Consider the following 27,861-nt stretch of genomic DNA (forward strand, 5'->3'; position numbering starts at 1 on the left):
CCGGCGGCTCAGGGCGGAAGTGGGCCGCGGCTACAGCCGGAAGTGGGGCCGCCCCCTTCCGCCAGAACTAATCGCGACGCGGAGTCTGAGTGTCGCGATAGTCCTTGGGACCGGGACCGAATCGGGACCGGAACCTGGGCCGGGATGGGACGGGAGGCGCGGGGACGGGAATGGGGCCCAGCGCACCATAGAGCGGCGGAGATAGAGCGGCGCCAGCCGTGCCGGGGCTCAGAGGGCGGGACATGCGCGTCGCTAAGGCAACGGGGGCGGGGCCGGGCCGTTGCCATGGCAGCGGGGTCCGCTGCTCCCCGCCGTCGGGGCCCCCGTTGCCGGGCCCGGTGCGTCGGAACTCGCTCCGTGTCGTGGATCCGCTCCGTCCCGAAGCCCCCTCGGCCCCGCCGTGTCCTGCAGCCCCGGGCCGAGCCCCGCGTCCTCCGGCACCACCTGGCGGCGGCCGGGCCTGGGAGACACTGCGGCGGGCAGCTCCGAGCGCGGCGTGGCCCGGGGGCGGCTGTGTTCCCGGTTGTGTCCGGATGTTCCCGGTTGTGTGTCCGGCGGTGTCCCCGGATGTGTCCGGTTGTGTTCCCGGCTCCGGCCGTGGCTGCCCCGGGCTGTGAACCCCGCCTGGCAATGGGCCGCGTTCCACGCCAGCCCTAATGATGCTGCTCGGCCGCCCCGCCGTGCCCCCGGGGGGCCTGGGCCGCGTTCCTGAGAGGGAGGGGACCGGGACGGGACCGTCGGAGCTGCCCCGTCCTCCTGCGAGACGAGCGGCGGCAGCGGGACCGGACCGCCGCCATGAGCCCGAGCCCGGGGTGGCCGCTGGTGGCGGGGACGTTCCGCAGGAGCTGGTCCCCCCGCGACGCCCCGGCACGGAGCCTCGTCCCGCCGCAGCCCCGCGGGAACCGAAGTGCTGCTGGAGCTGCGAGCGGCGTGGAGCTGATCTCCGTGGCCGGAATCCCACCCGGCGGGAGGAGGAAGGACCTCCGGCCCGTAGTGAGGTGGGGGCCCGGCGGGAGGGACGGGAAGAAAAGCGGGTGGAGCCACCGCTGGGCGGCAGGGGGTCGGGCGGCCCCGGCGTGGGTGCAGCCGGCAGCACAAGCGGCACGGAATCCAGAGGCTGGGAAGGGGGAAATAGCGCCCCGTCCTCAGGCACTGCCACCCCAAAGTGCCCAGGTGTCTGTACCTGAGAATGGGAGCAGATGTGGCTGAGCCACTATCCTGGGGGAACAGCAGAGACAGGGACCCCCAGCTCCTGTTGTGTCCCTCCCGCAGGCAGCACCTGGCCCACAAAGGGTTACGCAAGGCAGCACCCAGGAGTGTCACCGCTGCCACCAGCCCTGGCGCTCAGCTCCTTCCTGGTCAGATTCAGCCGCGGGGGACGAGCCACAACGCGGTGAGTGCTGGGGGACGGGGACACAGCTCTGGGCTCCCGCCGGCCCCGGGAGGGTGGGGGTCTGAGGACCCTCCTGGAGTTCTGCCCCAAGCACAGGGGGAGAGCACAGGGCAACCTGCACGCTGGCAGGGAGACCTGAGCAGGTTGTGGGGCAGAGCCCTCCTCGGGGTGCCGTGGCTGCAAACTGTGTAGGCTTGAGGATGCAGGGCTGGAACCCTGCCACTGTGGCTCCACACCCCAGCCTGGAGGCCATGCTTCCATCCCACCTTTGTACACCCGGCTGGGGCAGCTCCCAGCACCAGGACGGAGTCAGGATCAGCTCCGGGATGCAGCTGGGGCCCGGTCAGGTGTTGGGGGGCTGCTGTCAGGGCTGGGACCTCAGTGATGCCTTCATGCGTGGCTGATGCTTGACAGGAGATGGGTGGCTTGGCAGAACTGGGTAGACTGTGGGGGCCCTCCTAATGTGAGCGGGGCACGTGGGTCTCCTGGTGCACTGGGCTGGGCCATGGTCTGCTCAGCCCAGATACTGCCTCTCCTGGTGGGGCCACTTCGGGTGCGGGCTGGTTTCAGTCAGGAACCGGCTGAGCCGGCTCCTCTGGCTGCCAGCCTCGGCCCTTAGCTCGGGGCAGGGCCCCCAGGGAGGCTGAGGGCAGAATGGGGGCTTGGTGTCCCCACAGGCAATTCCCGGAGAGAGGGAGCTGCCTGTTGTCCCGTTGTTCCTTCAGTCCCACAAGGGCAGAGAGCTGCAGGATGCTAATGTGAGGTCAGTTCACCGTGTCCTAGTGATAGGTAGGGGGCACAGTCTGGGGTCCACTGAAGCTGTGGCTCCCTGTGGGCGGGTGCTGGGGCTGGTTTCGGTGGCCGGTGACGTTGGGTGCTGCGGGCCAGCCTCCTGGACTCTGCCCTGTGATCTCAGCCTGGGTCATTCCCAAGCTCAGGTGAATGATTACACCACTCTGCCTCATTTTGGGGCTCCTTTGGTGTGTCTGGAGCTGCACGCTTGCCCTGAGCTCTGCCCTCTGTGGGATTGTCCTCACTCACTGTGGCCCCAGGGACAGGCAGGGCCACTGACCACTGGGAGTCTTTGTTGATCTGCTGTGGCAGAACCAGTGGTGAATGGAAGCCCTGAGAACTCTGTTATGGGAGAGGCAGTGGCCATTCAGAGCCTTGACCGACTTGCTATGGCAGACCCATTGACCTTGTGCCGTGCAGTGCTGGAGTCCTGCCATGCCGTGCTGTGCCGTGCTGTGCTGTGCCATGCGGCGCCATGCGGTGCCGTGCCAACAAGAGCACAGATCCCCTGGCACCCTCCATGCCTGCCCGCCCAGCCCCATGTGGGCACACCCCGAGGCTGGCGGGGTGCGGCGGGAGGCGGGCTGTGCCAAGACGTGGCATTCCGTGCGTGCCGAGCTGTGCCGAGCTGTGCTGCAGGTGCCGAGCTGCGCTGCAGGTGCCGAGCTGTGCTGCAGGTGCAGAGCTGAGCCGCAGGTGCAGCAGCCACCCGCCGAGGCCCCGTGCCGCAGCATGGCCGTGCGCTTCCAGGTGCGCTGCTCGCCCGGGTGGGACCGGGAGATCGTGGGGAGGCCGCAGGGAGGTGACCGAGGTGGGCTCAGGGCCGGGGGGCAGAGCAGCTTATCCTGTACGGTTGGCGGCTGTGGGAGCAGGTGGGAGCCGGGCAGCGGTGGCACCGTGCAGAGCTGCCGGCTGTCCCTTCCCCGCTGCAGCATTACGGTCTCACCTCCATTTCCTTGGCTGTGGTTGATCCATCCCGGCGCTGCCCGGCCCTCCCGGTTTGTATTTCTGTGCCCAGATGACCCTTGAGATAGAGGCTGTAAAACAGCTGCTGGAGCCACCGCCCCATGGCAGCTTCCGCGGTCTCTCCAGCTTTGTCTGTGGGGTTTTCCCCGCCCGGGGCACAGATTCTGCATCTCTCTGGGGTTCTGGGAGCTGCTGGAGGGGATCCCAACCCCACACCCTGTGCAGAGCAGTGCTTCAGCCTGGGAGGGCACGGGAGCACCGTCAGAGGCAGCCCTGGGGGTCTGCTGGCTGCTGGGGCAGGGAGGGCAGTGGGGACACGGCAGTGGCAGCTGGTGGGGTGCCCCGTCCGCAGTGCCCTCGAAACCCCAGTGCCTGCAGCCCGGCTGATGCTGGAAGCTCTTGTTTCAACTCTGCCTTGCAGCCCAGAGCAGGGCAGAGGAAGGGGCTGGTGGCTGTGAAAAAGAGCCGGAGCCGATCCGCACCCCCAGCCCCTGGGCTGGAGCCGAGGTGCCGCTCAGCCTCAACGCTCGCCCTCCCTCACTTGCGTTGGCAGGTGGCTGCCATGGAGGAGATGCTGATCTGGGAGCAGCACACGGTGACGCTGAGCAAGGTGAGCTTGGCTGAGGTGGCTGTGGGATGGCGCTGCTGGGGACAGGCTGTGAGCCCCTCGCTGCCCCTCCCTGCCAGGACCCTCATCGGGGCTTTGGCTTTGCCGTTTCGGGTGGCCGGGACCGTCCCAACAAGGTGACTGGGGACACGGCTGTCATCGTCTCGGATGTGGTGTCCAGAGGACCGGCGTTTGGCCAGCTTCAGTGAGTGCACGGGGATGTGGGGACACCGTGGGGGTCATTGCTGCCAGCGGGGACGGGAAGGGCAGCAAATTGCTGCTGCAACCTGAGGCAGAGCCACGGCTGAACTTCCCTCACAGGAGGAAGGATCAAATCGTGATGGTGAACGGCCTTTCCATGGAGAATGTCTCATCCTCCTTTGCCATCCAGACACTCAAGACCTGCGGCAAGATCGCCAACATTGTGAGTGTGCCCTGCAGTGGGACGGCTCCGTGCTTGTCCCCATCCTGTCCCTGTGTCACTGGGCCTGGTTGCAGGGTGCATGGTGGCTTTGGGCAGCGCCTTGCTCCTGTTTTGCCACTGTGCTCTGCTACATTTCTGGTTCATTTCTGGGCAGGGAAATCACCTCATCCGCATCCCTTCCTTCTTTCTTTCCACCTGCAGACACTGAAAAGACAAAAGAAAATCCACCTCCCCATGAGCAAGAGCAGCCCTGCATCCCCTGCTGCAACCCGGCGCTACGACTCGGATGAGGACTATGACCCTCGTGGTGTGGATCCGGCCCTGCGCAGCGCCAGCCAGCACCGCTCCCGAGATGACCTGGACCACAACCAGGGCTACGATGGGGACTCGTCCAGTGAGAGGAGCTCAGGTCACCACCGGGATGACCGCCGCCACTACAAGTCGTCCCGCAGCCGAAGGCGAAGCCAGGACAGCAGCCACTGGAGGCAGAGCCCCGACAGCGGCTCAGAGCACAGGGGTTACAGCCGGCACCGCTCCACCAACAGCCTTGGCCACGAAGGGGACACCAACGGGCTGGAGCTGGTGTCCGGGTTCAAGAGGCTGCCGCGCCGGGATGTGCCGACGAAACCCATCACATCAGTGCTGGTGAAGAGGAAGGAGGATGAAGGTAGGGCCTGCCTGCACCCTCCGTCCCTGGGTCTTGTCCGGTTGGTGGCTGCGTGTTCTGGAGTGAGGCTTTAGCAGGCAGCACTGGGGCAATGGGTGCTGTGCTGCAGGCACTGAGCCTGCTGGCCTCAGCCCAGGGTGTCACAGCTCAGCTCTGGGGCTTGCTGACGGCCTGATGGGAGCTGGAGTGTGCTTGTGGGGTGGCGGCAAGTGGGAACTTGGAGGGGATCCTGCTTCTGCCCGGCCCCAGCTGCCATGGGCTCTCTGATGCAGAGTACGGCCTGAAGCTGGGCAGCCAGCTCTTCATCAAGCACATAGTGGAGAGCGGGCTGGCGGCGAGGCGCAGCTCCTTGCAGGAGGGAGACCTCATCCTGAAGGTATGGAGTAACAAGGGTTGCACGGCACCTTGCAAGATTCAGTATCTCCCTTTTGGGTGGGTTGTCGCTGGCTGGTGTCACTGCAGGGGACAAGCTGAGGGTGTCCCCATGGCACCAGCCCCATGCTGTGTGTGCGTGTCCCTGCTGGGGGAACTGCCAACAAACAGCTCAGGGGTTCGGGGTGTGACAGATGAAATGATGCTTGAGGTGCCTGGGGAGGGTAAAACTGAAGAACAGAGGCCCTTTGTTTGCATGCCCTGGGAAGGGAGCTGGGAACGCTGTGCTGGGAGCATCTCTGTGTGATCAGGGTTTTCCTGGGGTGCCTTTCCCAGGAGCGAGCACCCTGAGGCCTTCCCGCTCTGCCCCTCCAGATCAACGGGGTGGCCAGCGAGGACATGTCCCTGGCTGACACCCAGCGGCTCATTGAGCGGACAGAGGGGATCCTGACCCTGCACGTCCTCCGGGACCACCGGCAGTTCCTGATCAATATCCCCAACATGGAAGACTACCAGAGTGACAGCTCCCGGATGGACGGTGAGGGGGCAGAGTGGCAGTACTGGGGTCCCACTGCACAGCATGGGGACTGCACGGGCACTGATGCCTCCCCCCTTCTGTCGCTGCAGATATCTCCGACATCGACTCTGATCTGTCCAACCCACCGTCCCCTAAGGCCTCCCCACGACTTCCAGCTGCTGCCAGGGTGAATTCACCAGGGTAAGCCCTGCAGTGTCCCCATCCCTGTGTCCTCGTGAGCCCCTCTTTTTCCCCCATGCTCTCTGCCCGTCTGGGCTTATGTGCTGGAGTCAGCTCACTGGAGGTGGCACTGCATTTTGGTCCTTATCTTTGCCATGCTGATCAAGTCCCCACCTCCATGCTTAAATCCTGCCCTGACTCTGTTCCAGAGAAAGAAGACGATCAAGCAGGAATGCTGCAACTGACACAAACATGGATGGTGCTCTGAGCCATGGTGGGTGAGCTCAGATTGAGCTGGGGGAGCTGAGGGCTCTGAGCAAGCTCCAGGCTTCTCCGTATCCCCACTCCCATCCCATCAGCTCTCCCCATGTCTCGGTGGTCTGGGGAAGAGGCACACAGCCACCGGCACCTCCTGGACCAGCTCTCCTTCCCTGCAGACATGCTGGAAGCCGTGGAACAGGACGGCCGGCACAGCCCCCGCAACAGAACCACTGCCCGAGCTGCCCCCAACGATGGGTGCGTCGCTGCAAGAGGTGGTGGGAAGGGCTGAGCCCCGGGCAGCTCCAGGGCTGGGGGCTCGGCATTGGTGACCATCAGTGTGTCACCACCAAGCTGACCGCCAAGCCTCCCCTGGGCAGGTACAGTCCTGACTCCAGAGTGGTGCAGTTTGTGAAGGCCAGGAGCGTGGGGCTGCGGCTGGCTGGTGGGAACGACGTGGGCATCTTCGTGTCGAGTGTGCAGGAGGGGAGCCCGGCCGACAGCCAGGGCATCGAGGAAGGGGACCAGATCCTGCAGGTACCTGGCAGTAGGAGTGGCACTGAATGATTTAGTGCCTGGCTTGTCCCTGTCCCTTCCATGCCCAATACCCCTCATACTGTTTGGATTTCTCCCACTGAGCATCGTTTTGAGGCAGTGCTGGTAGGGGATGATTCCCAGCACTTTGCTAACACCCAACAGGGTCCAGGTGCCAGAGGAGCCACCCCAGGGTCATGCAGGGGTTGTGGCAGGCTCTTGGGTAGCAGGGCCCAGTTAGCCCTCCTACTCCCAGAGCCCCCCGGGGCCCTGAGACCATGCTGGAACCCCTGCCTTCCATCCCACTGGTGGGACACATCTGAGTGCTTTCCCACGCAGGTGAATGGCACCAGTTTCCAGAACCTGACCCGTGAGGAGGCAGTGCAGTTCCTCATGAAGCTCCCACCGGGGGAGGACGTCACACTGCGGATCCAGAGCAAGCAGGACAGTGAGTGATGGCTGGTGACTTCCTGGGCTCATGTCTCTCTGTCTCTTCTGAGTGAGCGTTGGACTGCTCAGCAGCTCACAACTCTCTTCTGCCCCACAATGCAATCCTTCCCCACACCATCCTCCCCTTCCCCTGAGAGGTGATGGCAGCGCACTGGGTGATCCTGCAGTGCCATTTGTGGCATCCAGAAGCAGGGAGGTTTCTGGCTCTGTGGATCAGCTTGAAATGGCCACTGTGTGCTGCAGGGCCGAGTCCTGCTGTCCCCAGTGTGCCCATGAGCAGCACACATAAATACGGTGTCCCAGGGCCCCCCTTGGCACTGAGGGCTGCTGTGGAAAATCCTGGCCGGCACAGCACCTTCCTCCACCCCTAATTCCTCCTCTGCCCACTCTTCCTGATGGTCACTCTCACCCCAGTTTACAGAAAGATGATCTCATCCAACGTGGGCGATTCCTTCTACATCCGGACGCATTTTGACTACGAGAAGGACACGCCGTCAGGGCTCAGCTTTGTCCGTGGGGACATCTTCCACGTGCTGGACACCATGTACCGAGGCAAGCTGGGGAGCTGGCTGGCTGTGCGCATGGGCAGGGACCTGCAGGAGCAGGAGAAGGGCATCATCCCCAACCAGAGCAGGTAGGGAAAGAGGCAGGGGATGGCTCCCTAGTGATACAGGGATGTGGGTGGTGGGCCCAGTAAGAGCTGGGCAAGGGCTGATGGGTGGTGGTGGGAAATGTGAGCTGATGTAACACCTTCCTGGTGTCTGGACTGGGGTTGATGATGCTGTGGTTGATGGAGGTCCCGGAGGGGCTTCCCAGCCTGAATCAGCCCTGTCACCAAGTGGGGACCCTGACCCTTGCCAGGCTCCTGAGCCCTTTTCCTTCCCAGGGCTGAGCAGTTTGCCAGCCTGGAGTCTGTGCTGAAAGCTGCTCCTGGCACCAACCCCTCGGGGGCAAGGGCTGAGTTCTGGAAGCTGCGGGGCCTGCGGGGAGCCAAGAAGACGCTGCGGAAAAGCCGCGAGGATCTGTCTGCCCTCACAAGGCAGGGCCACTACCCCCCGTATGAGAGGGTGGTTCTGAAGGAAGGTGGGTATCGGGCTGCCTGGACCCACCCCGGGTCCTCAGCCCTGGGGCTGTCCCTGCGCCCAGCCTCTCTGAGCTGCTCTTTCTTCTCCCCCAGCCAGTTTCAAGAGGCCGGTGGTGATCCTGGGCCCCATCACAGACATTGCCATGCAGAAACTGAGCACAGAACAGCCCGAGCTCTTTGAAATTGCACGTAAGTGCCCTCCACAGTGGGGTGAATTACGCTTAGCAGCTGGACATCGGTGTAGATGGCCGTGGGAGCTTCATACTCTGTCCTGATCCTTCCTTGTGACCCCTCTGTGACACCCCAGCACCCTCTTGGACTCAGGAACCCCCTCCCCCCTCCACCATGAGGCAAGCCAGGTCCCAGACAGCCCCCATAGGGGCACACGGCTCTGGGGCCCGGCATGGCCAGACCCACGCAGGTGGCACAACCGCCCCAGCCCCTCTCCAACCCTGTCTCTGTGTCCTGCAGCGAGTGTCCCACGAGATGGGGCGTCATCCAAGGTCATCAAGCTGGATTCGGTGCGGCAGATTGCCGAAAAGGTGAGAGGTTGCAAAACCTTCCTGTGTGCTGGGAGCCGGGTGGGGGACCTGTCTGCAGCAACGCTGAGTGCTGGTGCCCTGCCCCAGGACAAGCACGCGCTGCTGGACATCACGCCCTCGGCGGTGGAGCGCCTCAACTACGTGCAGTATTACCCCGTGGTGGTGTTCTGTGAGCCCGAGAGCCGGCAGGGCATCAAGGCCATGCGCCAGTGGCTGGCACCCGACTCCAGGAAGAGCTCCCGGCGCCTCTACGCACAGGCCAGCAAGATGAAGAAGTACTGCAGCCACCTCTTCACCGCTACCGTCAGCCTCAGCAGTGGCAGCAACGCCTGGTACGAGGAGATCAAGGGCATCGTCAGGACTCAGCAGAGCCAGCCCATCTGGACGGCGGTGGAGCACGTATGGGGCGGAAAGGCTGAGCCCTGCAGGGGCCGCACAGGGCTGCGTCTGCCCTCCTAGTGCCCAGACCCCGAGGTGCTCATTGTCCCCTCCCACAGGTGGACGCGGCGCTGGAGGACAGCCTGGACCTGCTGAACCCACCGAGCAGGGCAGCCTCGGGTTACCTGACCTGCGACAGTCACGCCAACAGCGACTACGACGACACGGATGGGGAGGGGGGTGCCTACACTGATGGCGAGGCAGAGGACGCCTACAACCATCCTGCACTTTCCCGCTCCTCTGAGCCGGCGCAGACGTTCCCCAGCCACAGTGTGAGCCAGCAGGTGGGACCCCACAGCAGAACGGGGGCACGGGGCTGAATTCCTATCCCCCGTGGCTGTGTAAGAAGGGCTGTCACCTCTAATGCCCGCAGGTCCAGTGTTGGTGCCTTGCCCACCCGTTGCCCCAGGGGATCGCAGCCCAGTCCCAGCTGGAGCTCAATTCCTGCCTGCCCCCTCTCAAACCTGTCTGTTTTATTCACAGGTGACAGAGCAGCAGCCGCAGGGGCAGTGGGCACAGGAGCACCTCAGGTACCCCGCGTGCTGGGGTCAGCTCTGCGCAGCCCGACCCTGCGTGGCAGTGACCGCCTGCACCGGTCAGTCCCAGCGGTGTCAGTGCAGCATCTCGTCCCGCAGGGATTACGAGCACGAGGCCGTGAGGAAGAGATTCACACGAGCCAGGGATGACTCAGATGAGGATGAAGGCTACGAGTGGGGCCCGGCTACAGATGTGTAGTGAGATCAACGTCTGCGCGTGACCCACGAGCATCACTGTGTGTCTCTGCCCCACGGGGCAACTCGGGCCAGTCCTGCCACAGCCCTGTGCCACCGGGGCCGGGTGACAGCCCTGGCAGCGCCACGCAACACCCCACAGCTGTGCGGGCTGTGCCTGCACCACCAAGTGCCTCCTTCCCCTGCGTCACCTCCTGCCTCTGAGGATGAAATAAAGGGGATGTTTTTGAGTAGGACGGGCTGCCGCTGTGTGTGCTGCATGACAGCATGCAGGGCAGATGCAGCGGGGCAGCCTTGCTGGGATCCACACTCCTTGTGTCAGCGCAGGACCCTCCTGAGGGCAGCAGCCTTGAGCTGATGTCCGGCACTGCAGTGGGCTCAGGGCTGAGTCCCTCGAGTGGAACTTCCTCAGCTGCAGCCCAGCCAGGACGAGATGCGGCTCCAGCATCCCCCAGACCTTTATTTTTTACCCCACCCAAGCACGCAGGCAAAGCTGTGACAGACACCTCGGGCAAAGGGTCCCGGCTGCGCCCTCGTGAACAACACATCCCCACGGAGCCCCCAGCTGCAGGCTGGTCTGTGGGGTTCACATCCCCAGGCTCTGTGGGACGTGGCAATGCTGTGTTCCCTTTGGTTGCATTAAGGAACAGCCCTGAGGGCCGATACCCCGCTGTGCGTGCAGAACAGTTCAAGGCAGTGCTGAGCAAGCAGAGGTAGTTTCCCAGCTCGGTGCAGCAGGGCTGACAGGGCGGCGGTTGCAGCCCAGCAGACCCCGGGCAAAGCCGGGGAGGAGGAGCAGGTGCTGAGGGTGCTGCTGCCCTTAAGGCTGAGTCTGGGGGCTGCTGGCTCTCCCTTGGGGTGCCAGCGTGAACCCACACCTCGGTGTGCAGAGGCAGAGCTGCTCAGGGCTGCCTGGGACGAGCTCCTGGAGCTGGGAAAAGGCACCTTTGGTGAGTGTAAAAGCACTATCTGTGGTGATGGAAGGGGGGTGGCCTTTCGTGCAGGGTCCCCCCTCCCCTGCCAGCACCAGGACAGGGCAACGGACCCTGTGGAGCAGAGGGACGGCACTGCACAGGCACTGAGGCAGAGAGGGGTGAACGGAGATGGAGAAGGGTCACGAGCACCGTGGGTCCTAATGCTGAGCATCAGCCCACAGCCTCCCATTGCGTCCTGAGTCCAACTGAGAGGGTGCAGGATTAGGCCCTCTGGTGGCGGCGCTGAGGCAGCAGGCAGAGCCGTGGCCCCTGGGGGTGTGCAGTGACAGCCGGGCACAGGCAGCACTCAGAGGAAGACGGGCTGCTCCTGCCCCGTCAGCAGGCGGTACGTGGAGGCTGGCATGGTCTTGATGTGGACCTGGACAGAGGAGCTCAGATCAGCTGGGAGATGGCAGCCGCAGGCTGGAGGCTGATGTGAGGCCCCAGGCCCAACCTGCAGCCACAGGAGTGTGTGTGCAGGTCCCAGCCTGCTCTGCTCACCTCGCTGACCGCCTGCGTGAGCATCTGGATGATCTTCTCGTGCGACGTGGCCACCACGCTCTGCCCGTTGATCTCAATGATGCGGTGCCCCACTCGGATGCCGCCCTTCTCAGCGATGCCCCCACGCATCAGGCTGCAGATCTGGGGAGCAGGGAGATACTGGTGAGATCCGAGCTGCACTCACAGCCCACAGCCGTGAACAAGCACTGCCCTGAACCCTGCTCCTCCAGCAAGGACTGCAACAAACATCACCAAGGACACGCCAAGGGAGCCAAAACAAAACCACCACCCCCAGAGCAAACAGTTGAGCACCAAGGAGACAAACCCAAACAACAGCACTGTGGGAGAGCAACGAGGAACCTTCCACCATGGCACAGAGCCCCGTGAAAGCTCACAAGCTATCAGTGCTGAAGGCACAGCCAGCAAGTCCCTTTGCCAGGCACAGCCCCGGCCTGGCTCTGCTCCCACCCCCAGCACTCACCACGCCGTTCTCCACACAGAAGCCCAGCTGGTACTTGGAGTCGGGGCGCCGGATGACAGCGGTGGTGACAGGGGAGCAGTGCACTATGTTCAGCGTCACCTCTGTCCGGTGCTTTAGCTCCTGCAAAGCGAAGGGGGGCTGCATCAGACTTCAGAGTCGCTTGGAGGGGTTAAGAGAGAGGACAGAGCTGTGTTGCTCAAGGGAAGGCTGAGGCTTAGCACAGAACAGCTACAGGCCCTCCTGCCCCTCTGTCCTCGCTGTTACTGACACCCCAGACACCATCAGGCTCTTTCCCATCTCCACCAGAGCAGTGGGAGCCCCCCCAGCTCACCCGGATGATGCTCTGGCAGGTGGTGAGGGGCAGCCCCACCAGGCTCGTCCCGTTGATGGACATGAGGCGGTCCCCGATGCTCAGCTCACCCGACCTCTCTGCGGGGCCCCCGTGCATCAGGTTGGCGATGACAACGGTGGGCAGGATGGAGCCCCAGCCCGACTCCACGATGGCGATGCCCAGAATCTCCCCCTTCTGCTTCCGGATGCAGACCTGGGGGGGGGACCAAGACAGGGAGCTGGGGCACGTGCCACACCCCCTGCTTGTGGGTACGGGGCTCAGGGTGAGCTGGGATGGGGCCCAGGTTGGTAGGGAGCATCTTGGCTGCTCAGGGAGCCTTGCTGCGACACACAGACACCACGCTGTCCCACCCCTCCAAAGCAGCTCTTACATCCTTGCAGTTCTCCTGCCGGGAGAAGTGGGTCAGCTCTGCATTGTGCTGCTCCTGGTCTTCAAGGGCACGGCTGTACTGGCGAGGGCTCAGCTCGCTCGGGTCGATGCTGTTGGCCTCCAGGAAGCGCTGGTAGGCCACACCAAATGCCTGCCCGATGGCCTGAGCGATGATCTGGGCCTGGGGTCAGATGGGGGATATTTGTGCTCAGGGCCACGGCCTGATAGCCAAAGTGGGCCCAGCAGCTGACCAGCACAGACAGGGCCTGGGGGCTGCAGGGCACTCTGCCCCTTCGCAGTAACCATCCCCATCCTGCTGGCTCCAGGAGCCCACCAGCACCCCACCCACCCTCCCTCAGGACTCGCTGCCACTCACATCAGCCGAGTGGAAGACGTGGCAGATCATCTTGTAGAGCCGCTTCTCCTCTGCCGCCTCCGCCCTGTGAGGCAGCTTGCGGCGGGCCATGAGCACCACGAGGGAGCCGATGTCGGCGATGTAGGAGATGGTCTGCAGGGAGTGATCCATCATGGCCTCCTGGCAAGGGAACACAGCACAGACCTTCAGCCCTCCCCTCTGTCTGAGAGTCACAGCTCCTCCCAGCTGCTGCCCCTGGCAGATCCCTGGGCACAACCCCCCAGCGAGGCAGGCAGAGAAGATCCCCCAGCAGCCAGGAAGGTCTCAGCAGCCCCAGGGCCACGCGGGCACATCCCTGCTCACCTGCGTGTCAGCCGTCAGCACCTTGATCCTCTGTGTGGAGACAAACAGATCCACTTCTGTCATGGGCTGGGACTCTCCCTCTGGTGCCTGTGGAGCAAAGCAGCACAGTGAAGTCACTGCTGGGTCCCTGCCCTGCAAAGCGCTGCCCAGCACCCACGGGAGCTCAGGACATGCCCCTGCCTGCACCTTAATCCTGTCCACAGCCTCCTGCGCCTGCGCCATGCGGACGCTGGTGGGCGGGTTCCTCTCTGAAAGCAGCTGTGTGGAGCCCAGGTACTTTGCCCCAAAAATCACACCGTCCAGCAGATCCTCCGGGTCACAGGGGCCTGGAACTGAGAGACTGGGAGGGCTGAAGCAGGGGCCGGTTTCCTCCTGCCACCCGTTAGCTGAGCTGTGCGTGAGGAACTCACCTTCTTTGAAGGCCGGGCAGGAGGAGGGAGATTCCTTGTTCTGCAAAGCAACAGGAGAGTGAAGCACTGGCTGGGAAGCATCAGAGGCGCAGGGGCACAGGGTGCTGGGGCTGTTTGGGCCTATTGGCTTCCCCTGAGAATCAGACACAACCCTCCCCTCACATTCACTACACGCACTGAGGGCGCTCCCCCCCGGCAGCACAATAAGACCCAGGGAGACGCTGCCCCTCACTTCGTTCTGCCCCCAAAGCCCACGAGGAAGCAGAGCTGGGGGCACATCCAGCTGCCGCGGCACCGCGGCCACCACCCGCCTGCACTCACGGTTGCGCCGCTTTGTGGCGGCGGCTGCTTCTCCGGGGTCACAGCAGGAGTCAGTTCCGCCCAGGCCGGTTCCGGTGAGCTGGGCCGGCCCTCGCGGCTGGGTTTGTCCTCACCGGGTTTGTCCTCACCGGGTTTGTCCTCACCGAGCCCGTCCCCGTGGATGCAGCTGCCGGGACTTTTCTCCTCTGAGCTGCCCGGCCCGTCGGCAGCGCGTCCCTCGGGCACCTGCAGCACCTGCAGCCCGGCCCCGGTCGGGACTTCACAGCGGGTCGGGGCGGTCCCGGTGTCAGCGTCGGGAAACCCGCCCTCGTAGCGCAGCAGGTTCAGCAGCTCGTCCCGATCGGCCTCGGCGAACAGCAGCCCGTGACAGCGCCGGGGGGCGGCCGAGCAGCGGGGACGCACCGCCAGGCCGCGGCCTGTGGCCACGTGCAGCGGGCAGGGCGGGCAGCCGGGCCGGGACTCGGCGTCGTGCACCGGGAGCGGGTCGGGGGCGTCGCACCGACTGGGGCTGAACGTCTCCAGCCGGGACAGCAGCTCCCGCAGCTCCGGCGGCTCCTCGGGCGGCTCCGCGCTGCCGCTGTGGGGGCGGGGCGGTCCCGTGTTGCCGGTGCTGCCGGTGCAGCCGGTGCCGGGTGCGCATCCCGCGCTGCCCCGCGGTGCCGCCGCCTCCGCTTCCATCTCCGTTCCCGGGTTCCCGCCCCGTCCATCCCCGCCGTTCAGGCTCTCGGCTGTTTCCGGTTCCGCTCCCGGTTCCGCTCCCGGTTCCGCTCCCGGTTCCGCTCCGCTCCGCCGGCCGCTCACGGGCTGCTCCAGCCGCTCCTCCCGGGTGTCCGCGGGCGGCGGGAAACGCGCGGAGCTCCGCATGGGGAAACGGGGGGCGGGGGGGGGGCCGGAATCCGCCGCTCCCCCCGCAGCGCCCGGCGCGTCCCGACGGACCCGAACGGAGCGGAACGGGGCAGGACGGGACTCACGGAGCGAGCCGACCCCGCAACGACTTCCGGGCGCTGCCGCGTTCACTTCCGGGTCTACCCAGCAGCCACTTCCGGGCGCGGCCGCCGCGCACGCGTGTTCCGCCGCAGTCCCGCGGTGCCGTATTTAGTGCCGCGTTCACCCGGTGCCGTTCCGCACAATGGCCGCCCGGTTGCTGCGGGCGCTGAGCGCTGTGCGGGACGGCGCGGCACGAGGATACGCCAAGAAAGCGGGTGAGGCCGGGATGGGCCCGGAGCAACGAACCCACGGCCGGTACCGGCTGCCGCTGCGGGGCCCCGATCACGTGACCCGCCGCTGCGTCCCCGGGCCGCGTCACCCCCGCGCGTGTCCCCGTCACACCTCCCGTTCCGGTCCCGTTTAACGTGCCCATATACCGCCCCCACGCCCCGCATCCCGTTTCCATCCCGTTTCCATTCTGTTTCCCATCCCGTTCCCATCCCGCCCCCCGTTCCATCTCCGCCCTATTTCCCCCCAGGACTGAAGCTGAAGGGCAAGGCCGCCCCGAAGGAGCCGCTGAAGGGCCCGGAGCTTTGCACAGACCCGGCCACGTTGGCCAACTACGCGGTTGGGGTGAACTACCTGCAGGGCCGCCCCGCGGTGCCGCTCAAGCCCGACTCCGAGTATCCCGCGTGGTGCGTGCGGCCGGGCCCGGGGGGGGGCCCCGATATGGGGGGGGGATGCGGCCCTCAAAGCTCCGCTTTGGCTGCAGCGGCTCCGTGTGACCCCGTTTGCCGCCCCCTGCCCCCCCCAGCACAGCCCCCCCTGCTCTGTTTGCCCACAGGCTGTTTGAGATGCACCTGGGGCCGCCCAAGAAGCTGGAGGAGATGGACCCCGAGTCCCTGCAGTACTGGAGGCGCCTGCGGAAATACAACTCGTGGCAGCGCAACAAGATGAAGAAGAGCAGGAGGTTGTGAGGGGCTGGAAGGAGCCGGCAGGGCCTGGGGGGGGGGGGCGGCTCCGGGGCTGCTCCCACTGCCGGCCCCATCTGCTCAATATGGACTGACAATAAAGCTCAGGTCGATGCCTCTCATAGAAGCTGTGCTGTCACCAGGTGCTCACTGTGCTGCTCACTGTGCTCACTGTGCTCATCCCCTCCTGCACAGCGTTGGGGCAGGATTTGCTGCTGTCCCTTCTTTGGGTTTCTGCCACAAGAGGAGCTGTGTTCGTTGCCGGCAGCAGGACCTGAGGCAGCACATTGGGTGGGACGGGTGGGGGGGCAGCAGCTTTGGGGTGAAGGTGACTCCACTGAGGTCACAGCATCGCCCAGGAGGGCTGAGGGCGTCAGAATCCCCTTCCCGTGTGCCCTGTGCCCGGCACAGCCCCGTGGTGGCCCGGCTGCACTGTGTGGGCAGGGATGGGGGGGCTGCAGCCCCGGGGTGGGGCTGTGCTGGTTCCGTAGGGCCGCGTTGCTCTGCAGGGCAGGAAGTGGCAGAGGAAAGCAGAAGTGCTGCAGCGTGGGGCCGCGTTTGTTCCTAACCCCCATTTCCTCTGTGTGGGGCTCAGTGTGTGCTGGGCTGGGTGCTCACACAGCACCTGGAGGTGAGAGCTCTGCACCTTTTGGGCTCCATCCCCTCCCCTCCTGCCTGTGCTGCCGTCTCCTGCTGGCACTTTGTCCCCTTGCAGCCCGAGGCTGCAGCTGTGGGGCAGGATGGGGGACTGGAACTTGCCCATTGGCTCCCTGGGGGAGGAGGTGCTGGCCCAGCTCTGTGAGCTCCTGGACACGGCTGGTCGGGGCTGGCGCAAGTTGGCTGAGGTGGCTGGGGCAGAGAAACGCTTCAAGTGCAGGTAGGGATGGGGGGACCTCGGGATGGACCCCGTGCCCCCCCACAAACAGCCCCGTTGTGGCCACATCCGCCCCGTTGTGTCCCTGCTCCCCCTCACAGCGAGGAGGAGCTGGAGATGTGCTCGCTGAAGGTGCTGGAGCCCCTCGGCAGCCCCACTCAGAGCCTCCTGCAGCTCCTGGCCGAGCGCGAGTGCACCCTCTGGTACCTGCGGGGCTGCCTGCTCAGGATGGGGCACACACAGGCCTTCCAGGTCCTCAGCAGTGCTGGTAGGGATGGCCTGGTGTCACCTGGGGACTGAGGGGGGCAGCAGGGGGAAAGCGAGGAGGTGGGGGGTCGTCCTGCTGGTGGAGTGACAGGGGGGAGGTGAGGTGGGCTGGGGTGGGTGGGTTGGGTTGGATTAATGCAGCGTGGTGGATGGGGTGGAATGGGATGAGAAGGGTGCGGGTGGGTGGGTGGGATGGGAGGGATGCAGTAGGGGAGATGAGATGGGAAGGGATGGGAGATGGTGCAGTAGGGTGGGTTAGAAGGGAAGTGAGTTGGAGTGGGATGGGAAGAGGGTTGATGAGGTGTGGATGGGGTGGGCACAGCACAGGATGGGATGGATGGGGCCGGCTGGGACAGAGTGCTGCAACACAGGCTGGGATGCCATAGGGTGGCACTGAATTGGACAAGGTGGGATGGGATGGCTGGAATGGGGCAGGATGGGGCGATGTGGGACGGGGCTCTCAACCATCCCGGGCTCTTCTATAGTCCACAATGTGATCCGCATCACGGTGCAGCCGGAGTCACAGGTGGTGGCAGAGGGGACACGGGTGTCCCTGACCTGCTGGGCCACCGGCCCGCCGGGTCTCACCTACCAGTGGTTCTGTGGAAAGCAGGAGGTGAGACCCACATCCCGGCCCTGGCAGCTGCACTGGTGGCTCTGAGCGTCCTGAGCCCGGCTGCTCCATGCTGTAGGTGCCCGGAGCCACAGCCCCGGAGCTGCTGGTCGACACGGCTGCACTGCCGGGGCTGCCCCAGTGGTTCATCTGCCGTGTGAGCTGCGGGGCCGCCTTCGCCTTCTCCAGGTGGGCTCACATCCAAGTGAAGAGGAGCCACAGCCCCGAATCAGGTGGGCTCTGGGGTCCATGTTTGCGGGGCGCTGCTCACACGTGGGCCGGGAGTCGCTCCCGTAGGGCATCGATGTGGGCATCGTGCAGCCGAGGGTGGCTGGTTACAGCCCAGCCGTGGCCGGGTGCTGAACTGCCCCCCTCCCATCCACAGCCAGCAGTTACTGCCCCAGCATGGAGGGGCTGCAGATCCTGCAGCAGCCGCAGCCGTGCCGCCTGGCTGAGGGTGACCCGCTGGTGCTGGAGTGCAGAGCTCTGGGCAACCCGCCGCCTCAGTACCAGTGGTTCAGGAACCGGCGCCCCGTGGAAGGTGCACGAGCCCCACGGCTGCAGGTACTGCACAGCCCTTGTCTGGCGCTGTGGGGCACGGCACGGCGTGGGGCAGCGGAGCGCGGCGTGGGGCAGCTCGGTGGGCCCAGCTCTCCGTCCCCTGCAGGTGCAGCTGGTGACGACAGCTGAGCGGGGCACGTACTCCTGTCGTGTGTTCAACCTCTTCCATGAGCTGTGGAGCCAGGAGGTGGACGTGGAGATCGGTGAGGGCGACCTCTGCGTCCCGTGTTCCCTGCCCTACAGCTCCCTGAGTGCTGCGCAGCCCCATAACCCCCCTCTCCTGACCCCACTTTGTGCTGCCCCAGGCCCGCGGCTCTTTCCCTCCGGAGCCCCCTGGCAGGATGGGGTTGGAGGTAGGTGCTGGTGGTGGCACTGTCCCATCGCTGTGCTCGGAGCCGTGGCCACCACTTCTCTCTTCACAGACTCCCTGGAGCCCGGCAGCCCCGACCAGCTGTACGGTGAGATCCCATCCAGGAGGGGTGGGGGACCCTGCAGGGGCTGCAACACAGCGCAGGGTGCTGGGGACAGTGTGAGAGCCCCCCTGTGTCCCCCTTTGTCCCTGCAGCCACAGACAAAGTGGCGCTGCTGGTGGGCAACATGCACTATGTGCACCACAAGCACCTGCGGGCGCCCATGGTGGACGTGCACGCGCTGGGCGCGCTGCTGCAGCAGCTGGACTTCAAGGTGGTGTCGCTGCTGGACCTGCGCCGGGACGAGATGCAGATGGCGGTCGATGAATTCCTGCTGCTCCTCGACAAAGGGGTCTATGGTGGGGCAGCTCTGGGGGGCTGCGGGGCTCCCCTGTGTGGGCTTTGGGGCTTTGGGGCAGTGGGGTTTGGGGACACGAGGAGGGGCGGGAGGTGCCACCATCCCCTCTCCCTGCAGGGTTGCTGTACTACGCCGGGCACGGCTACGAGAACTTCGGCACCAGCTTCATGGTGCCCATCGACGCGCCCGGCTCCTACACCTCTGCCCACTGCCTGTGTGTGCAGCACGTGCTGCAGCGCATGCAGCAACGCCGCACCGGCCTCAACATCTTCCTGCTCGACATGTGCCGCAAGAGGTGACCCCACGTCCCACCATGGGGGCACAGAATGAGGGGTCCCCTCGTGTCCCACCTGTGGCTCCTTTGGGCGTCACCCCACGGGGCCCTGCAGCTCCCAGCAGCTTTTCTCTCGCAGGAACCTCAACGACGACGTCGTGCCGCAGGTTGGAGCGCTGGAGGTGACGGCCAACATCGTCTTCGGCTACGCCACGTGGGTCCCCCTCGCACACCCTCCTTGCTGTGGGGCCAGCGGGACACGTTTCTCTGGCCCAGAGCAGGGCTGGGTTTGGGTTCGGACATCTCGGCCCTATTAGCACCGTGTTCTTCCCTGATGTGTGGATTTGCTGTGACTCCACCGCAGCGCTCTGGGCTCCCAGGGCTGCTGTCCTCTTATGGGGTTGGGGACATTCATGGCTGGACCAACCTGCAGGCAGCACCCAGGGGCTCAGAGCACCGATGCTCACCTGGATTGCAGCGATTTGGGTTGAGGATGTCGCACCCCAGTAGGATTCCTGCCGTATGGCTGGGGCTCCCAGCGCCTTAAGCCCACCCTCCCCATCCCCACAGATGTGCGGACGCCGAAGCCTACGAGCTGAGCCAGGAGGAGCTCTCCAACGGAGTCTTCGTCACCTTCCTCAAGCGCTGGCTGCTGGAGGATGAGAAGATCACGGTGCTGCTGGACAAGGTGGCAGAGGGTGAGTGCCGTGCAGCGAGGCTTGGAGGGGCCAAAATCTCCCCCCTGAGCCCCCGCTGTGCCCGGCCCCGCAGACATGGGCACGCTGGAGCTGACGCGGGGCCGCCAGGCGCTGGAGCTGCGCAGCAACCTGTCGGAGCGGCGGGCGCTGACCGACCCCATCTGCTCCTCGGGACGGGCTGAGACCTCCGCCAGGAACCTGCAGTGGGCCAAAGCTCACGGTGTGTGCGCACCCCCCGGCGGGTGGGAACATGGAGGGGGCGGCCCCGCGACATGGGGTGGGTGGACGTGGCACCTCCAGTGCACCACCAGCCCCAAGGCTTCGTGCTGCAGCCGCCCCAGGTGTCACCCTGAGTGTCACCCCAAGTGCCGGCAGGGACCGAAGCGGTGTCACCGCGTTGCTCGCTGTCCCTGCAGTCCTCCCGGAGAGTCGCCAGCTCCGCTTCGACTGCGGTGTCACCGTACAGCTGGGCTTTGCTGCCGAGTTCTCCAACATCATGATCATCTACACCCGCATCCTGGCTGCCCCTGGGCACATCGCCGAGTGCGCGGCCAAGCTCACCGACCTCCCCGAGGTGGGGCGGCACCTCCGGCGGTGCAGCACGTGGGTGTGGGGGGGTCCCGCAGTGCTGTCCCCCATCCCGAAATCCCCCTTGGCAGGAGCTGGACGTGGACCTGAAATGCACCAACCGGGAGAGCCCTGAGGAGCTGGGCAGCCCCTTGGTGCCCACCTGGAGCGCCACCTGCCCATCCTGCTGCCTCTACAGCCGCCTCTGTGGGCTGCAGAGGTTGCGGGTAAGAGCTGTGCCACACCGGCTGTGCTGGGGGGTCACGTGAAGCCCCCCTGTGCCCACACTGCCGTGCCCTGCAGCAGGAGCTGACCTTCACCGTGTGCCTGCAGTTCCGTTACCGCGGCGTGGCCGACTTTGTGGAGGAGCGGCGGGTGGTGAGTGTGGGGCGGCCGCTCATCTCCAAACTCAACATGAGCCCCCGGGACCCCGGCACAGCACCCGCCTCGGGGGGGTCTGGCAGCCCCCTGTCCGCTTCACCCCCCGGCAGCTGGGGGAACAGCCCCAAGGTGCCCGGATCACATGAGGTGTAAGGGGAGGCACATCTGTCTATGGGGCTCTGCCATCCCATATAGAGAGCAGTGTCACCCTACGTACAGGGCACTGCCATCCCATTGTATGTAGAGCTGTGCCACCCCATATATAGGGCCGTGCCACCTCGTACACAGAACAGTGCCTCCCCATACACAAAGCAGTGTCACCCCACGTCGTATACAGAGCAGCATCATCCCATATATAGAGCAGTGCCACCCCATATGGACCCCATGGTCCCCCCATGGCCCTCAGCAGCTGTGGGGCAGGCAGGGGGCAGGACCGGGTGCTGCAGCTCAGAGAGGCGTCGCACCGGGGTGGGATTGGGCTCATTCAGGCCTAGGAGAAATAGAGAGAAATAAGCAGATTAGGGGGCAAATCCCACTGGAGGGGGATGGGAGGGGAGCGGAGGGTTCCTATATGGCAGCGGGGGCGAGAGTTTGGGGAACAATTGGAGTCTGGGGTGTGTTGGGGGGGAAGAATGCCCTGCTGCTCCCACGACGTGAGCCGGGGCTGCGGGGCGCTCGCTGCTGTGTGCCAACACCACGGGGCGGCGGTGGGGGCCCCTCGACCCAATTAGGGTGGGCTATGGGGCAGCCCCCTCCGCGCCGCCCGCCCTTTGTTGGCCGAGGGGTGCCCGGGCGTCGCGGCGGGGTCGGCGCCAACCTCTGCCATTATGTCATGCGAAAAGCGCAGCCCCCATTCAGCGCGTCCCGTCCCCCGGATCAAACCCCATTACTTCCGCGGCCGTTGCTTCATTATCTCCTGCGCCGAGCACGCCTCTGCCCGTGGCCCATTAGCTGGGCTGGGGGGCCGGGGGAGCATCGATTATGCGTTTAATGGGTTGTTAAAGGTTTAATTATCGCTAACGAAGCAGACGAGCAGCAGCAGCCGGGGGATGGGGACGAGGAGCCGGGTCCCCACGGGGTCAGCGCGCAGCCCGGACGGTGTCATCGGGAGACCCCAATGCCACCGCGGCCGCGGGTGCAGCTCCGCCCCACGTCTGGCCCCGACCGCCCCCACCTGCCCCAACACACGCCGTGTTTGGAGCCCCGAAGCCCCCACGTGTTGCCATCCTCCCCTCGCTGCCCCAGCGGTGCCACCCGCACAACCATCCCCAGCGCCGCCGCCCTCACATCCCTGCTCCCATCGGGACCCCGCCGGCCCCATTGGGGCTGAGCCCCCCCCCCCCCCTTCCGCCCGGCAATTACGGCAGCTTTGTGCCACCGGCTCCGCTGGAGAGCAATTAGGGCCGGAGTGACGGCGGAGCAGATTCCCCCTGACAAGCGGGCGGGACGCGGGCCGGGATCCGGTCACCCATGTGCGGGGATGGCGGCGTTTCCCCGCGGATGCGGAGCGCGGCTGATGGGAGCGCGGACTCCCCCGTGGCCGAGCGGCGCGTCCCGCTCCCACCCACCCAACACGGAACCGCCCGCACCGCGGCTGGACAAACAACAGCCCCGCTTGTTCCCTACGAAACCGGAGCGTTTCTGTTTGTGCGTAAAAAAGGGAAAGAAAAAATAGAGATCTCGGTGGTGGTGATAAGAAGAAAGGGGTGCCGGGACCCCCCCCAGGTCCTGCGCGGCCGCCCCGGGCCGGCTGCTGGGCGCCCCCGAGCCGCTGTCCGCGGTGCTGCGTCCGGGGGGGGCACCTCCCTGCTCTGGTCCTGCCGAGCACCCCGGCGGGGGGGGGGGGAGCGGTGGGAGCGTTCATCAAATGGGCTGCCAGGTCTTGTCGATGGTCTGAATGTGCTCCTTGGCTTTCATGCGGAGCGAGGCGATGCTGGAGCTCCTCTGGTCGACGTCCTCCAGCGGGTACTTGTCCACAAAGGGGGTGCCGCACTGGTAGGGCGCGGGGGCCATGGGCTGCATGCCCTGAGCCATGCCCGGGGGGGTGTTGAGGAAGGAGTGCCCGCTGTAGGGGGGCTGCAGGGCCTGGGGGGCTCCCATGAAGCCGGGGATGCTGTGCACCGGGGTGGCGCTGGAGATGGGCGACGTCAGCCACGGGTCGAGCGGGAGGGAGTTGCTCATGGGCCCCACGTTGGCCGTCATGGGCGGCCGGTTGAAGGACAGCATGGGGGTGTCGTGGAGCTTCATGGAGCTGGCCTCCATCTTCTCCTGCCGCCTCCACTTGGCTCTCCGGTTCTGGAACCAGACCTGCAGGGGGACAGCAAGAGTGACCCGGGGGGTGCGCGCCCCATGGCTGGTTGGTCCCTCACGGCATCCTCCTCAGGGTGCCCTGTGTGTTGCGTCCCCTGTGGGGTGACCCTTGTGCCATGCCCTGTGCAAGGTGCCCCATGAGCTTTGTCCCATGTAGAGTGTCCCTTGTAGGGTGTCCCATGTGTTGGATCCTTTGTAGGGTGACCCATGTGCCATGTCCCATGCAGGGTGCCATGTCCTATGTAAGATGTCCCACATGGTGTGTCCCATATAGGGAGCTCCATCTGTTGCGTCCCACATACGGTGGTGACACAGTGAGTGGGGATGGGGTGGTGGCTGGATGGGGTGATCTTAGTGGTCTGTCCAACCGTAACGATTCTGAGATTCAGCAGCACACACAGGGTGAGCGTGTGCCACGTGCTGTGCAAGGTGGCCCTCCTGCTGTGTCCCGTGAAGGGTGCTCTATGTGAAATGCAGAGTGTCCCATGTCCAGGGCAGGGTGCATCATGAGGAGTGTCCCCCCCACACCGCGTTCCAAGCGGGATGCCCCGCATGCTGTGCCCCGTGCAGGGTGCCCCATGCAGGGCGCCCCGTTGTGCCGTATCCCACGCGGGGTGCCCCATGCAGGGTGCCCCACACGGGGTGCTCCAGGCAACACGTCCCCCACGCTGTGTCCCCTGTGGGGTGTCCCGAGTAGTTTTGCTTTTAGACCCGGTGGCTGGAGGGGCCGTCACTACCTGCGCTGGCAGCGGGGTCTGCTCCAGGCTGAGCCTCCATGCAGAGCAGGGCTTTGTGCCGCACCGCCCCGTGCCCCCGCTCCAGGAAACCTGAAATCCTGAATCCATGAGAATCTCGGGGCTTTCCTCCTGGTGAGGAGCTGCTGAGGGTTGTCACCCTTCCTATGGAACCAGGGCAGGATGCGGCCCCACACAGCCACCCTGAGCTTGTGCCTCAGGCAATGGGGAAACGGAGGTGTAGAGCCGCCCCTACCTGCACGCGGACCTCCGGCAGGTTGACCTTCATGGCCAGCTCCTCGCGGCTGTACACGTCGGGGTAGTGGGACTTCTCGAAGGCGCGCTCCAGCTCGTGCAGCTGGTAGGTGGTGAAGGTGGTGCGGTTCCGCCGGTGCTTCTTCTTGGGCTGCTCCTCCTCAGCAGCAGCTGGAGGGGTCCCCTCGCCGTCTCCCGGCTTCCGCAGCTCGCCCAGGTCCCCCTCACACTTATTGAGGAACATCTCGGCACCTGCGAGGGGACGGTGGGGTCAGGGGGGTGGTGAGGACAGCAGAGCACCCCATGAATTCCATCTGAGTGAGTGGATGAACGGGAGATGGGCCATCCCTGCGGGGCTTCCATGGGGACTTTATGGGGCCAGCAGCTCTGAAAACCACTCAGAGCTGCCCAGAGCTGCCCAGGTCCGTATCCCCCCTCCCTGCTCCCACAATCCGTCCCTTGAAACTGCCCCACATCAGTGCATCCCCCATTCCAACCCCCACGGCATGACCAGAGCACATGGAAGGAGCGCTGTGTGTGCAGGGCCTGCTCTGCAGTGTCCACACCCGTGGGTGCAGCGTGCACCATGCAATACCTGCATTGCTGCACATGCAGCGTGTAGTGCACGGTGTGTGCAGTGTGTGTGCAGTGCGCATAGCACAGGGAGTGCAGTGCATGCAGTGCGTGCACAACCTGCAGGCACAGCAGTGTGTGTGTGTGCAGTGTCTGTGCTCAGGGCACACAGAGCGTGCAGTGGGAGTGCCTGCAGTGTGCACCGTGTGTGTGTGCAGTCGGGGTGCACCCAACACCTGCTGTGTGTGCCCCCAGGGCAGCCGCATCCCACAGATGTGCACTCTGTTTGCAGTGCACTAAAAATGCACGCAGGAAATGCACGGGGTGCTCCTGCAGTGTGTGCAGTGCCTGCAGCTCTGGGTGACACCTCCCGGCCCCACGGGCTCTGGCAGGGTGTGTGGGTGCTGCACCTCGGGGTGCAGGGCCCTGTTGTCATCGTGCTGGGGTTGGGGACACGGGGAGGGTTGGGGCCCCCCCCTGCTCACGCTCACCCGCTTCTCATTTGCGCAGCTCCGCACCTGCAAGGAGAGGGGAGAGGGGTGAGCGGTGCTGGACCCTGCAGGGGAGGGGGATGGGGACAAGAGGGGACGGGGAAGGTCGGGGCAGTGGGGTGAGGGTCAACGCTGTGTACGGGATGGCCCTCACGGCCCCAAACCCATCCAGAAGGAAAGGAGGCCCCAAGAAAACAGGAAGAACCACCCCATGGGATGGATGCGTGGGGCCCCGCTGCCGCCCGCCTCGTCCCCAGCGCCGCCACATCGCGTCCCCGCAGCACCATGTCCCCATACAGCCGGCCCGGCCCAGTGCGCACAGCAGGCAGCCCCTCCATGCGCTGAGGCCATCGCTGTCCCCAGGCGTCGTGTGCAGGTGTGCTCCACGTCCACGTCCTGCACGAGCTTTTGGGGCAGCGGCCATCACTCCTCCTGGGGCCCGGAGCGCAGCCGGGATTTGCAGTGGGGCGGTTTGGGGACCCCCGCCGCCCTCCCCCGGTCCCCGCAGCTCAGCACAGCGCGGCGCCCACCCAGCTCTGCCCCCAACCTCCTCCCCGGGCACTTTCTCCCGAGTCCCCATCACACGGCGTTACCTGCTGGGCCCGACGTGGCTTTTCCAGGAGTATTTAACTTTGCCGGTCCCTCCTGGGAACCAAACAAGCGGCTCAACCTCACCAATCTTGCAGCTTGGCAGCCAAAGTTGCCTCTAGTCTTCTTATTTGTCACAGAACCGCCGCGCTAAGGCTCGGGAGAATCTTTATTTAGTGTTGCAGATGTCACCAAGGCCCCGCAGATTGGAAATGAGTCCAAAGGATTAAGACGAGGTTATTAATTGGAGGCCTTCCCCTTTAAGAATGATTGACAGTTACTTTCTGGACAAGTAATTGCTCTAAATGTCCCCCCAGCGCCGGGCGGGCCGGGGGGGCTGCGGGCGCACAAAGCCCCGCGCTGCCTTCCCCGCTCGGATTGTCTCCCCACAAAGGCGTCCTGCTGGAGTTTTCCTTGTAATCCCCTCATTATGGGAGAGGAAAAAGAATTAGAAACACGGGGCGAGGAGAAGAAAGGCGGGGGGGGGGGGAGGGAGAGAAACAATTTCCTTTGGCTTTGCCAGCACCACGCCGCCGGGAACGGGGCTGTGCTGGGGATGCCGTGGGGGCTGCGTCCCCCACTGGAGGGGATGGGGTGGCCCCGTGGCAGCGTGTGGGGTCCTGTGGGATGCTGAGCGTGTGGGGACGGGTGTGACGTCTGTGGGTGTCACGGCTGGCAGTGGGAACGGGGAGCACCGAAGGGATCAGCTGTGGATGTCACAGCAGGCATGAGGAGTGGGCATGGGGACCAGCTGCGGGATCAGCTGCGGATGTCACATGGGGCACAGAGAGTGGGCACGGGGACCAACAACGGGACGGGCTGTGGATGTCACACCAAGCATGGGGAGTGGGTGTGGGGTCGAGCAATGGGACAGTCCTTGGATGTCACGTCAAGCATTGGAACCAGCAGTGGGGTCAGCCGTGGATGTCACAGCAGGCATTGGAACCAGCCTGGGGACCATCTATGGGATCAGCTGTGGATACCACGTCAGGCACGGGGAGCAGTGATGGGACCATCTTTGGATGTCACACCGAGCATGGAAAATGAGCACGGGGTCCAGCTACGGGACCAGCTGGGGATGTCACATCAAACATGGATGTCACACCAGGCATGGGAAGTGGGCAAGGGGTGCAGCAATGGGACCACCTGTGGATGTCACACCAGGACGGGGGCCAGCAGTAGGGACTGGCCATAGGTGTCACACCAGGTGTGGGGAATGGGCATAGGGAACAGGCTCAAGTGTTGGGACCAGCCTGGGGACCATCTGTGGGATCAGCTGTGGACGTCACACCAGGCACGGGATTGGCTCAGGACCAACCATGGGTACCAGCTTTGGGAACCAGCTCTGGGACCATCTGTGCGTGTCACATCAGCCATGGGGTCCAGACAGTGAGGAACAGGTGTGGGGACAAAATAAAGGGACAAGTGGTGGGCACGGGACAGAGCAGGAGGGTGCACTGCAGGGCGAGCCGTAGGGTCTGGCTGTGGGGCACGGATCCACTGTGTGGGCAGCCCCGTGCCTGCAGGGCTGTGGGGCAGAAACATCACCCTGCCGGGGACCGGGAGCATTGTGATGGGGTCTCCAGCCCGTGCTGCCCACCCGCTGCTGGGTTTCCCCCTTTTTGTCCTCCTTTCACTTTCCCCAAAAACCCTCTTCCTGCCACCTGCCAATGCTGCAGCAATTGCCCACCGTCTTGGCTTCCTCCCCCCCCTCCCCTCAGCACGGTTCCCCTTTCAGATGCTGAACGTCACCGCGGGGCTTTTATCACCCCCAGGTGCCGTCCCACAGGAGTGCCACTGCCATGAGCAATGGGTGCAGACCCCAGTGGCTGCGTGTCACTGCTGGTGGGGCTGCACCACGACCCTTCATCCCCTGTGCTGCCATGGGGCGGTGGGGACGTCCCCAGGTTGGGGACCACGCACAGGAT

At 65.0% G+C, this 27,861-nt stretch overlaps 5 protein-coding genes across 15 annotated transcripts; 3 read left to right on the forward strand and 2 right to left on the reverse strand.

The window, feature by feature from the left end:
* The first annotated feature begins 204 nt into the window (after window positions 1-204).
* TJP3 (tight junction protein 3) lies at window positions 205-10,309 on the forward strand. 9 transcript variants are annotated; one of them, XM_072357310.1, is made up of 21 exons: window positions 205-998; window positions 1,273-1,393; window positions 3,573-3,761; window positions 3,839-3,963; window positions 4,080-4,182; window positions 4,384-4,849; window positions 5,122-5,225; window positions 5,597-5,759; window positions 5,849-5,939; window positions 6,128-6,192; window positions 6,278-6,434; window positions 6,557-6,713; window positions 7,050-7,158; window positions 7,575-7,794; window positions 8,047-8,243; window positions 8,338-8,433; window positions 8,716-8,786; window positions 8,874-9,185; window positions 9,284-9,508; window positions 9,708-9,754; window positions 9,860-10,309. In XM_072357310.1, exons 1-21 carry the CDS (start codon window positions 796-798, stop codon window positions 9,957-9,959), a joined length of 3,321 nt encoding a protein of 1,106 aa, XP_072213411.1. In that variant the 5' UTR covers window positions 205-795; the 3' UTR covers window positions 9,960-10,309. The 9 variants fall into 9 exon arrangements, with proteins under 9 accessions (XP_072213411.1, XP_072213414.1, XP_072213417.1 ...); XM_072357313.1 differs by having other exon boundaries at window positions 3,705-3,761; XM_072357316.1 differs by lacking the exon at window positions 205-998 and having other exon boundaries at window positions 1,067-1,393; window positions 6,356-6,434; window positions 6,563-6,713.
* A 73-nt stretch (window positions 10,310-10,382) lies between these two features.
* Window positions 10,383-15,161, reverse strand: APBA3 (amyloid beta precursor protein binding family A member 3). The gene is made up of 10 exons (XM_072357325.1): window positions 14,082-15,161; window positions 13,761-13,800; window positions 13,537-13,682; window positions 13,351-13,437; window positions 13,009-13,167; window positions 12,634-12,813; window positions 12,243-12,455; window positions 11,912-12,031; window positions 11,431-11,571; window positions 10,383-11,308 (listed from the first exon to the last, which is right to left on the reverse strand). The coding sequence occupies exons 1-10, from the start codon at window positions 14,943-14,945 to the stop codon at window positions 11,237-11,239; spliced, it is 2,022 nt and encodes a 673-aa protein (XP_072213426.1). The 5' UTR covers window positions 14,946-15,161; the 3' UTR covers window positions 10,383-11,236.
* An 18-nt stretch (window positions 15,162-15,179) lies between these two features.
* Window positions 15,180-22,628, forward strand: LOC140262764 (mucosa-associated lymphoid tissue lymphoma translocation protein 1-like). 3 transcript variants are annotated; one of them, XM_072357320.1, is made up of 18 exons: window positions 15,180-15,283; window positions 15,853-16,087; window positions 16,489-16,856; window positions 16,955-17,121; window positions 17,606-17,736; window positions 17,813-17,966; window positions 18,119-18,297; window positions 18,401-18,497; window positions 18,600-18,647; window positions 18,717-18,752; window positions 18,860-19,063; window positions 19,180-19,357; window positions 19,476-19,550; window positions 19,907-20,034; window positions 20,108-20,254; window positions 20,451-20,608; window positions 20,694-20,828; window positions 20,905-22,628. In XM_072357320.1, exons 3-18 carry the CDS (start codon window positions 16,720-16,722, stop codon window positions 21,133-21,135), a joined length of 2,205 nt encoding a protein of 734 aa, XP_072213421.1. In that variant the 5' UTR covers window positions 15,180-15,283; window positions 15,853-16,087; window positions 16,489-16,719; the 3' UTR covers window positions 21,136-22,628. The 3 variants fall into 3 exon arrangements, with proteins under 3 accessions (XP_072213421.1, XP_072213419.1, XP_072213420.1); XM_072357318.1 differs by having other exon boundaries at window positions 18,600-18,752; XM_072357319.1 differs by having other exon boundaries at window positions 18,600-18,752; window positions 20,908-22,628.
* Window positions 15,211-15,985, forward strand: MRPL54 (mitochondrial ribosomal protein L54). The gene is made up of 3 exons (XM_072357279.1): window positions 15,211-15,283; window positions 15,547-15,703; window positions 15,853-15,985. The coding sequence occupies exons 1-3, from the start codon at window positions 15,211-15,213 to the stop codon at window positions 15,983-15,985; spliced, it is 363 nt and encodes a 120-aa protein (XP_072213380.1).
* A 217-nt stretch (window positions 22,629-22,845) lies between the features above and the next one.
* Window positions 22,846-24,525, reverse strand: RAX2 (retina and anterior neural fold homeobox 2). Its single transcript, XM_072357656.1, has 2 exons — window positions 24,283-24,525; window positions 22,846-23,289 (listed from the first exon to the last, which is right to left on the reverse strand). Exons 1-2 carry the CDS (start codon window positions 24,523-24,525, stop codon window positions 22,846-22,848), a joined length of 687 nt encoding a protein of 228 aa, XP_072213757.1.
* Between the last annotated feature and the right edge of the window lie 3,336 nt (window positions 24,526-27,861).

The sequence above is a fragment of the Excalfactoria chinensis genome, chromosome 26 (assembly GCF_039878825.1).
Source record: "Excalfactoria chinensis isolate bCotChi1 chromosome 26, bCotChi1.hap2, whole genome shotgun sequence".
Classification (NCBI taxonomy): domain Eukaryota; kingdom Metazoa; phylum Chordata; class Aves; order Galliformes; family Phasianidae; genus Excalfactoria; species Excalfactoria chinensis.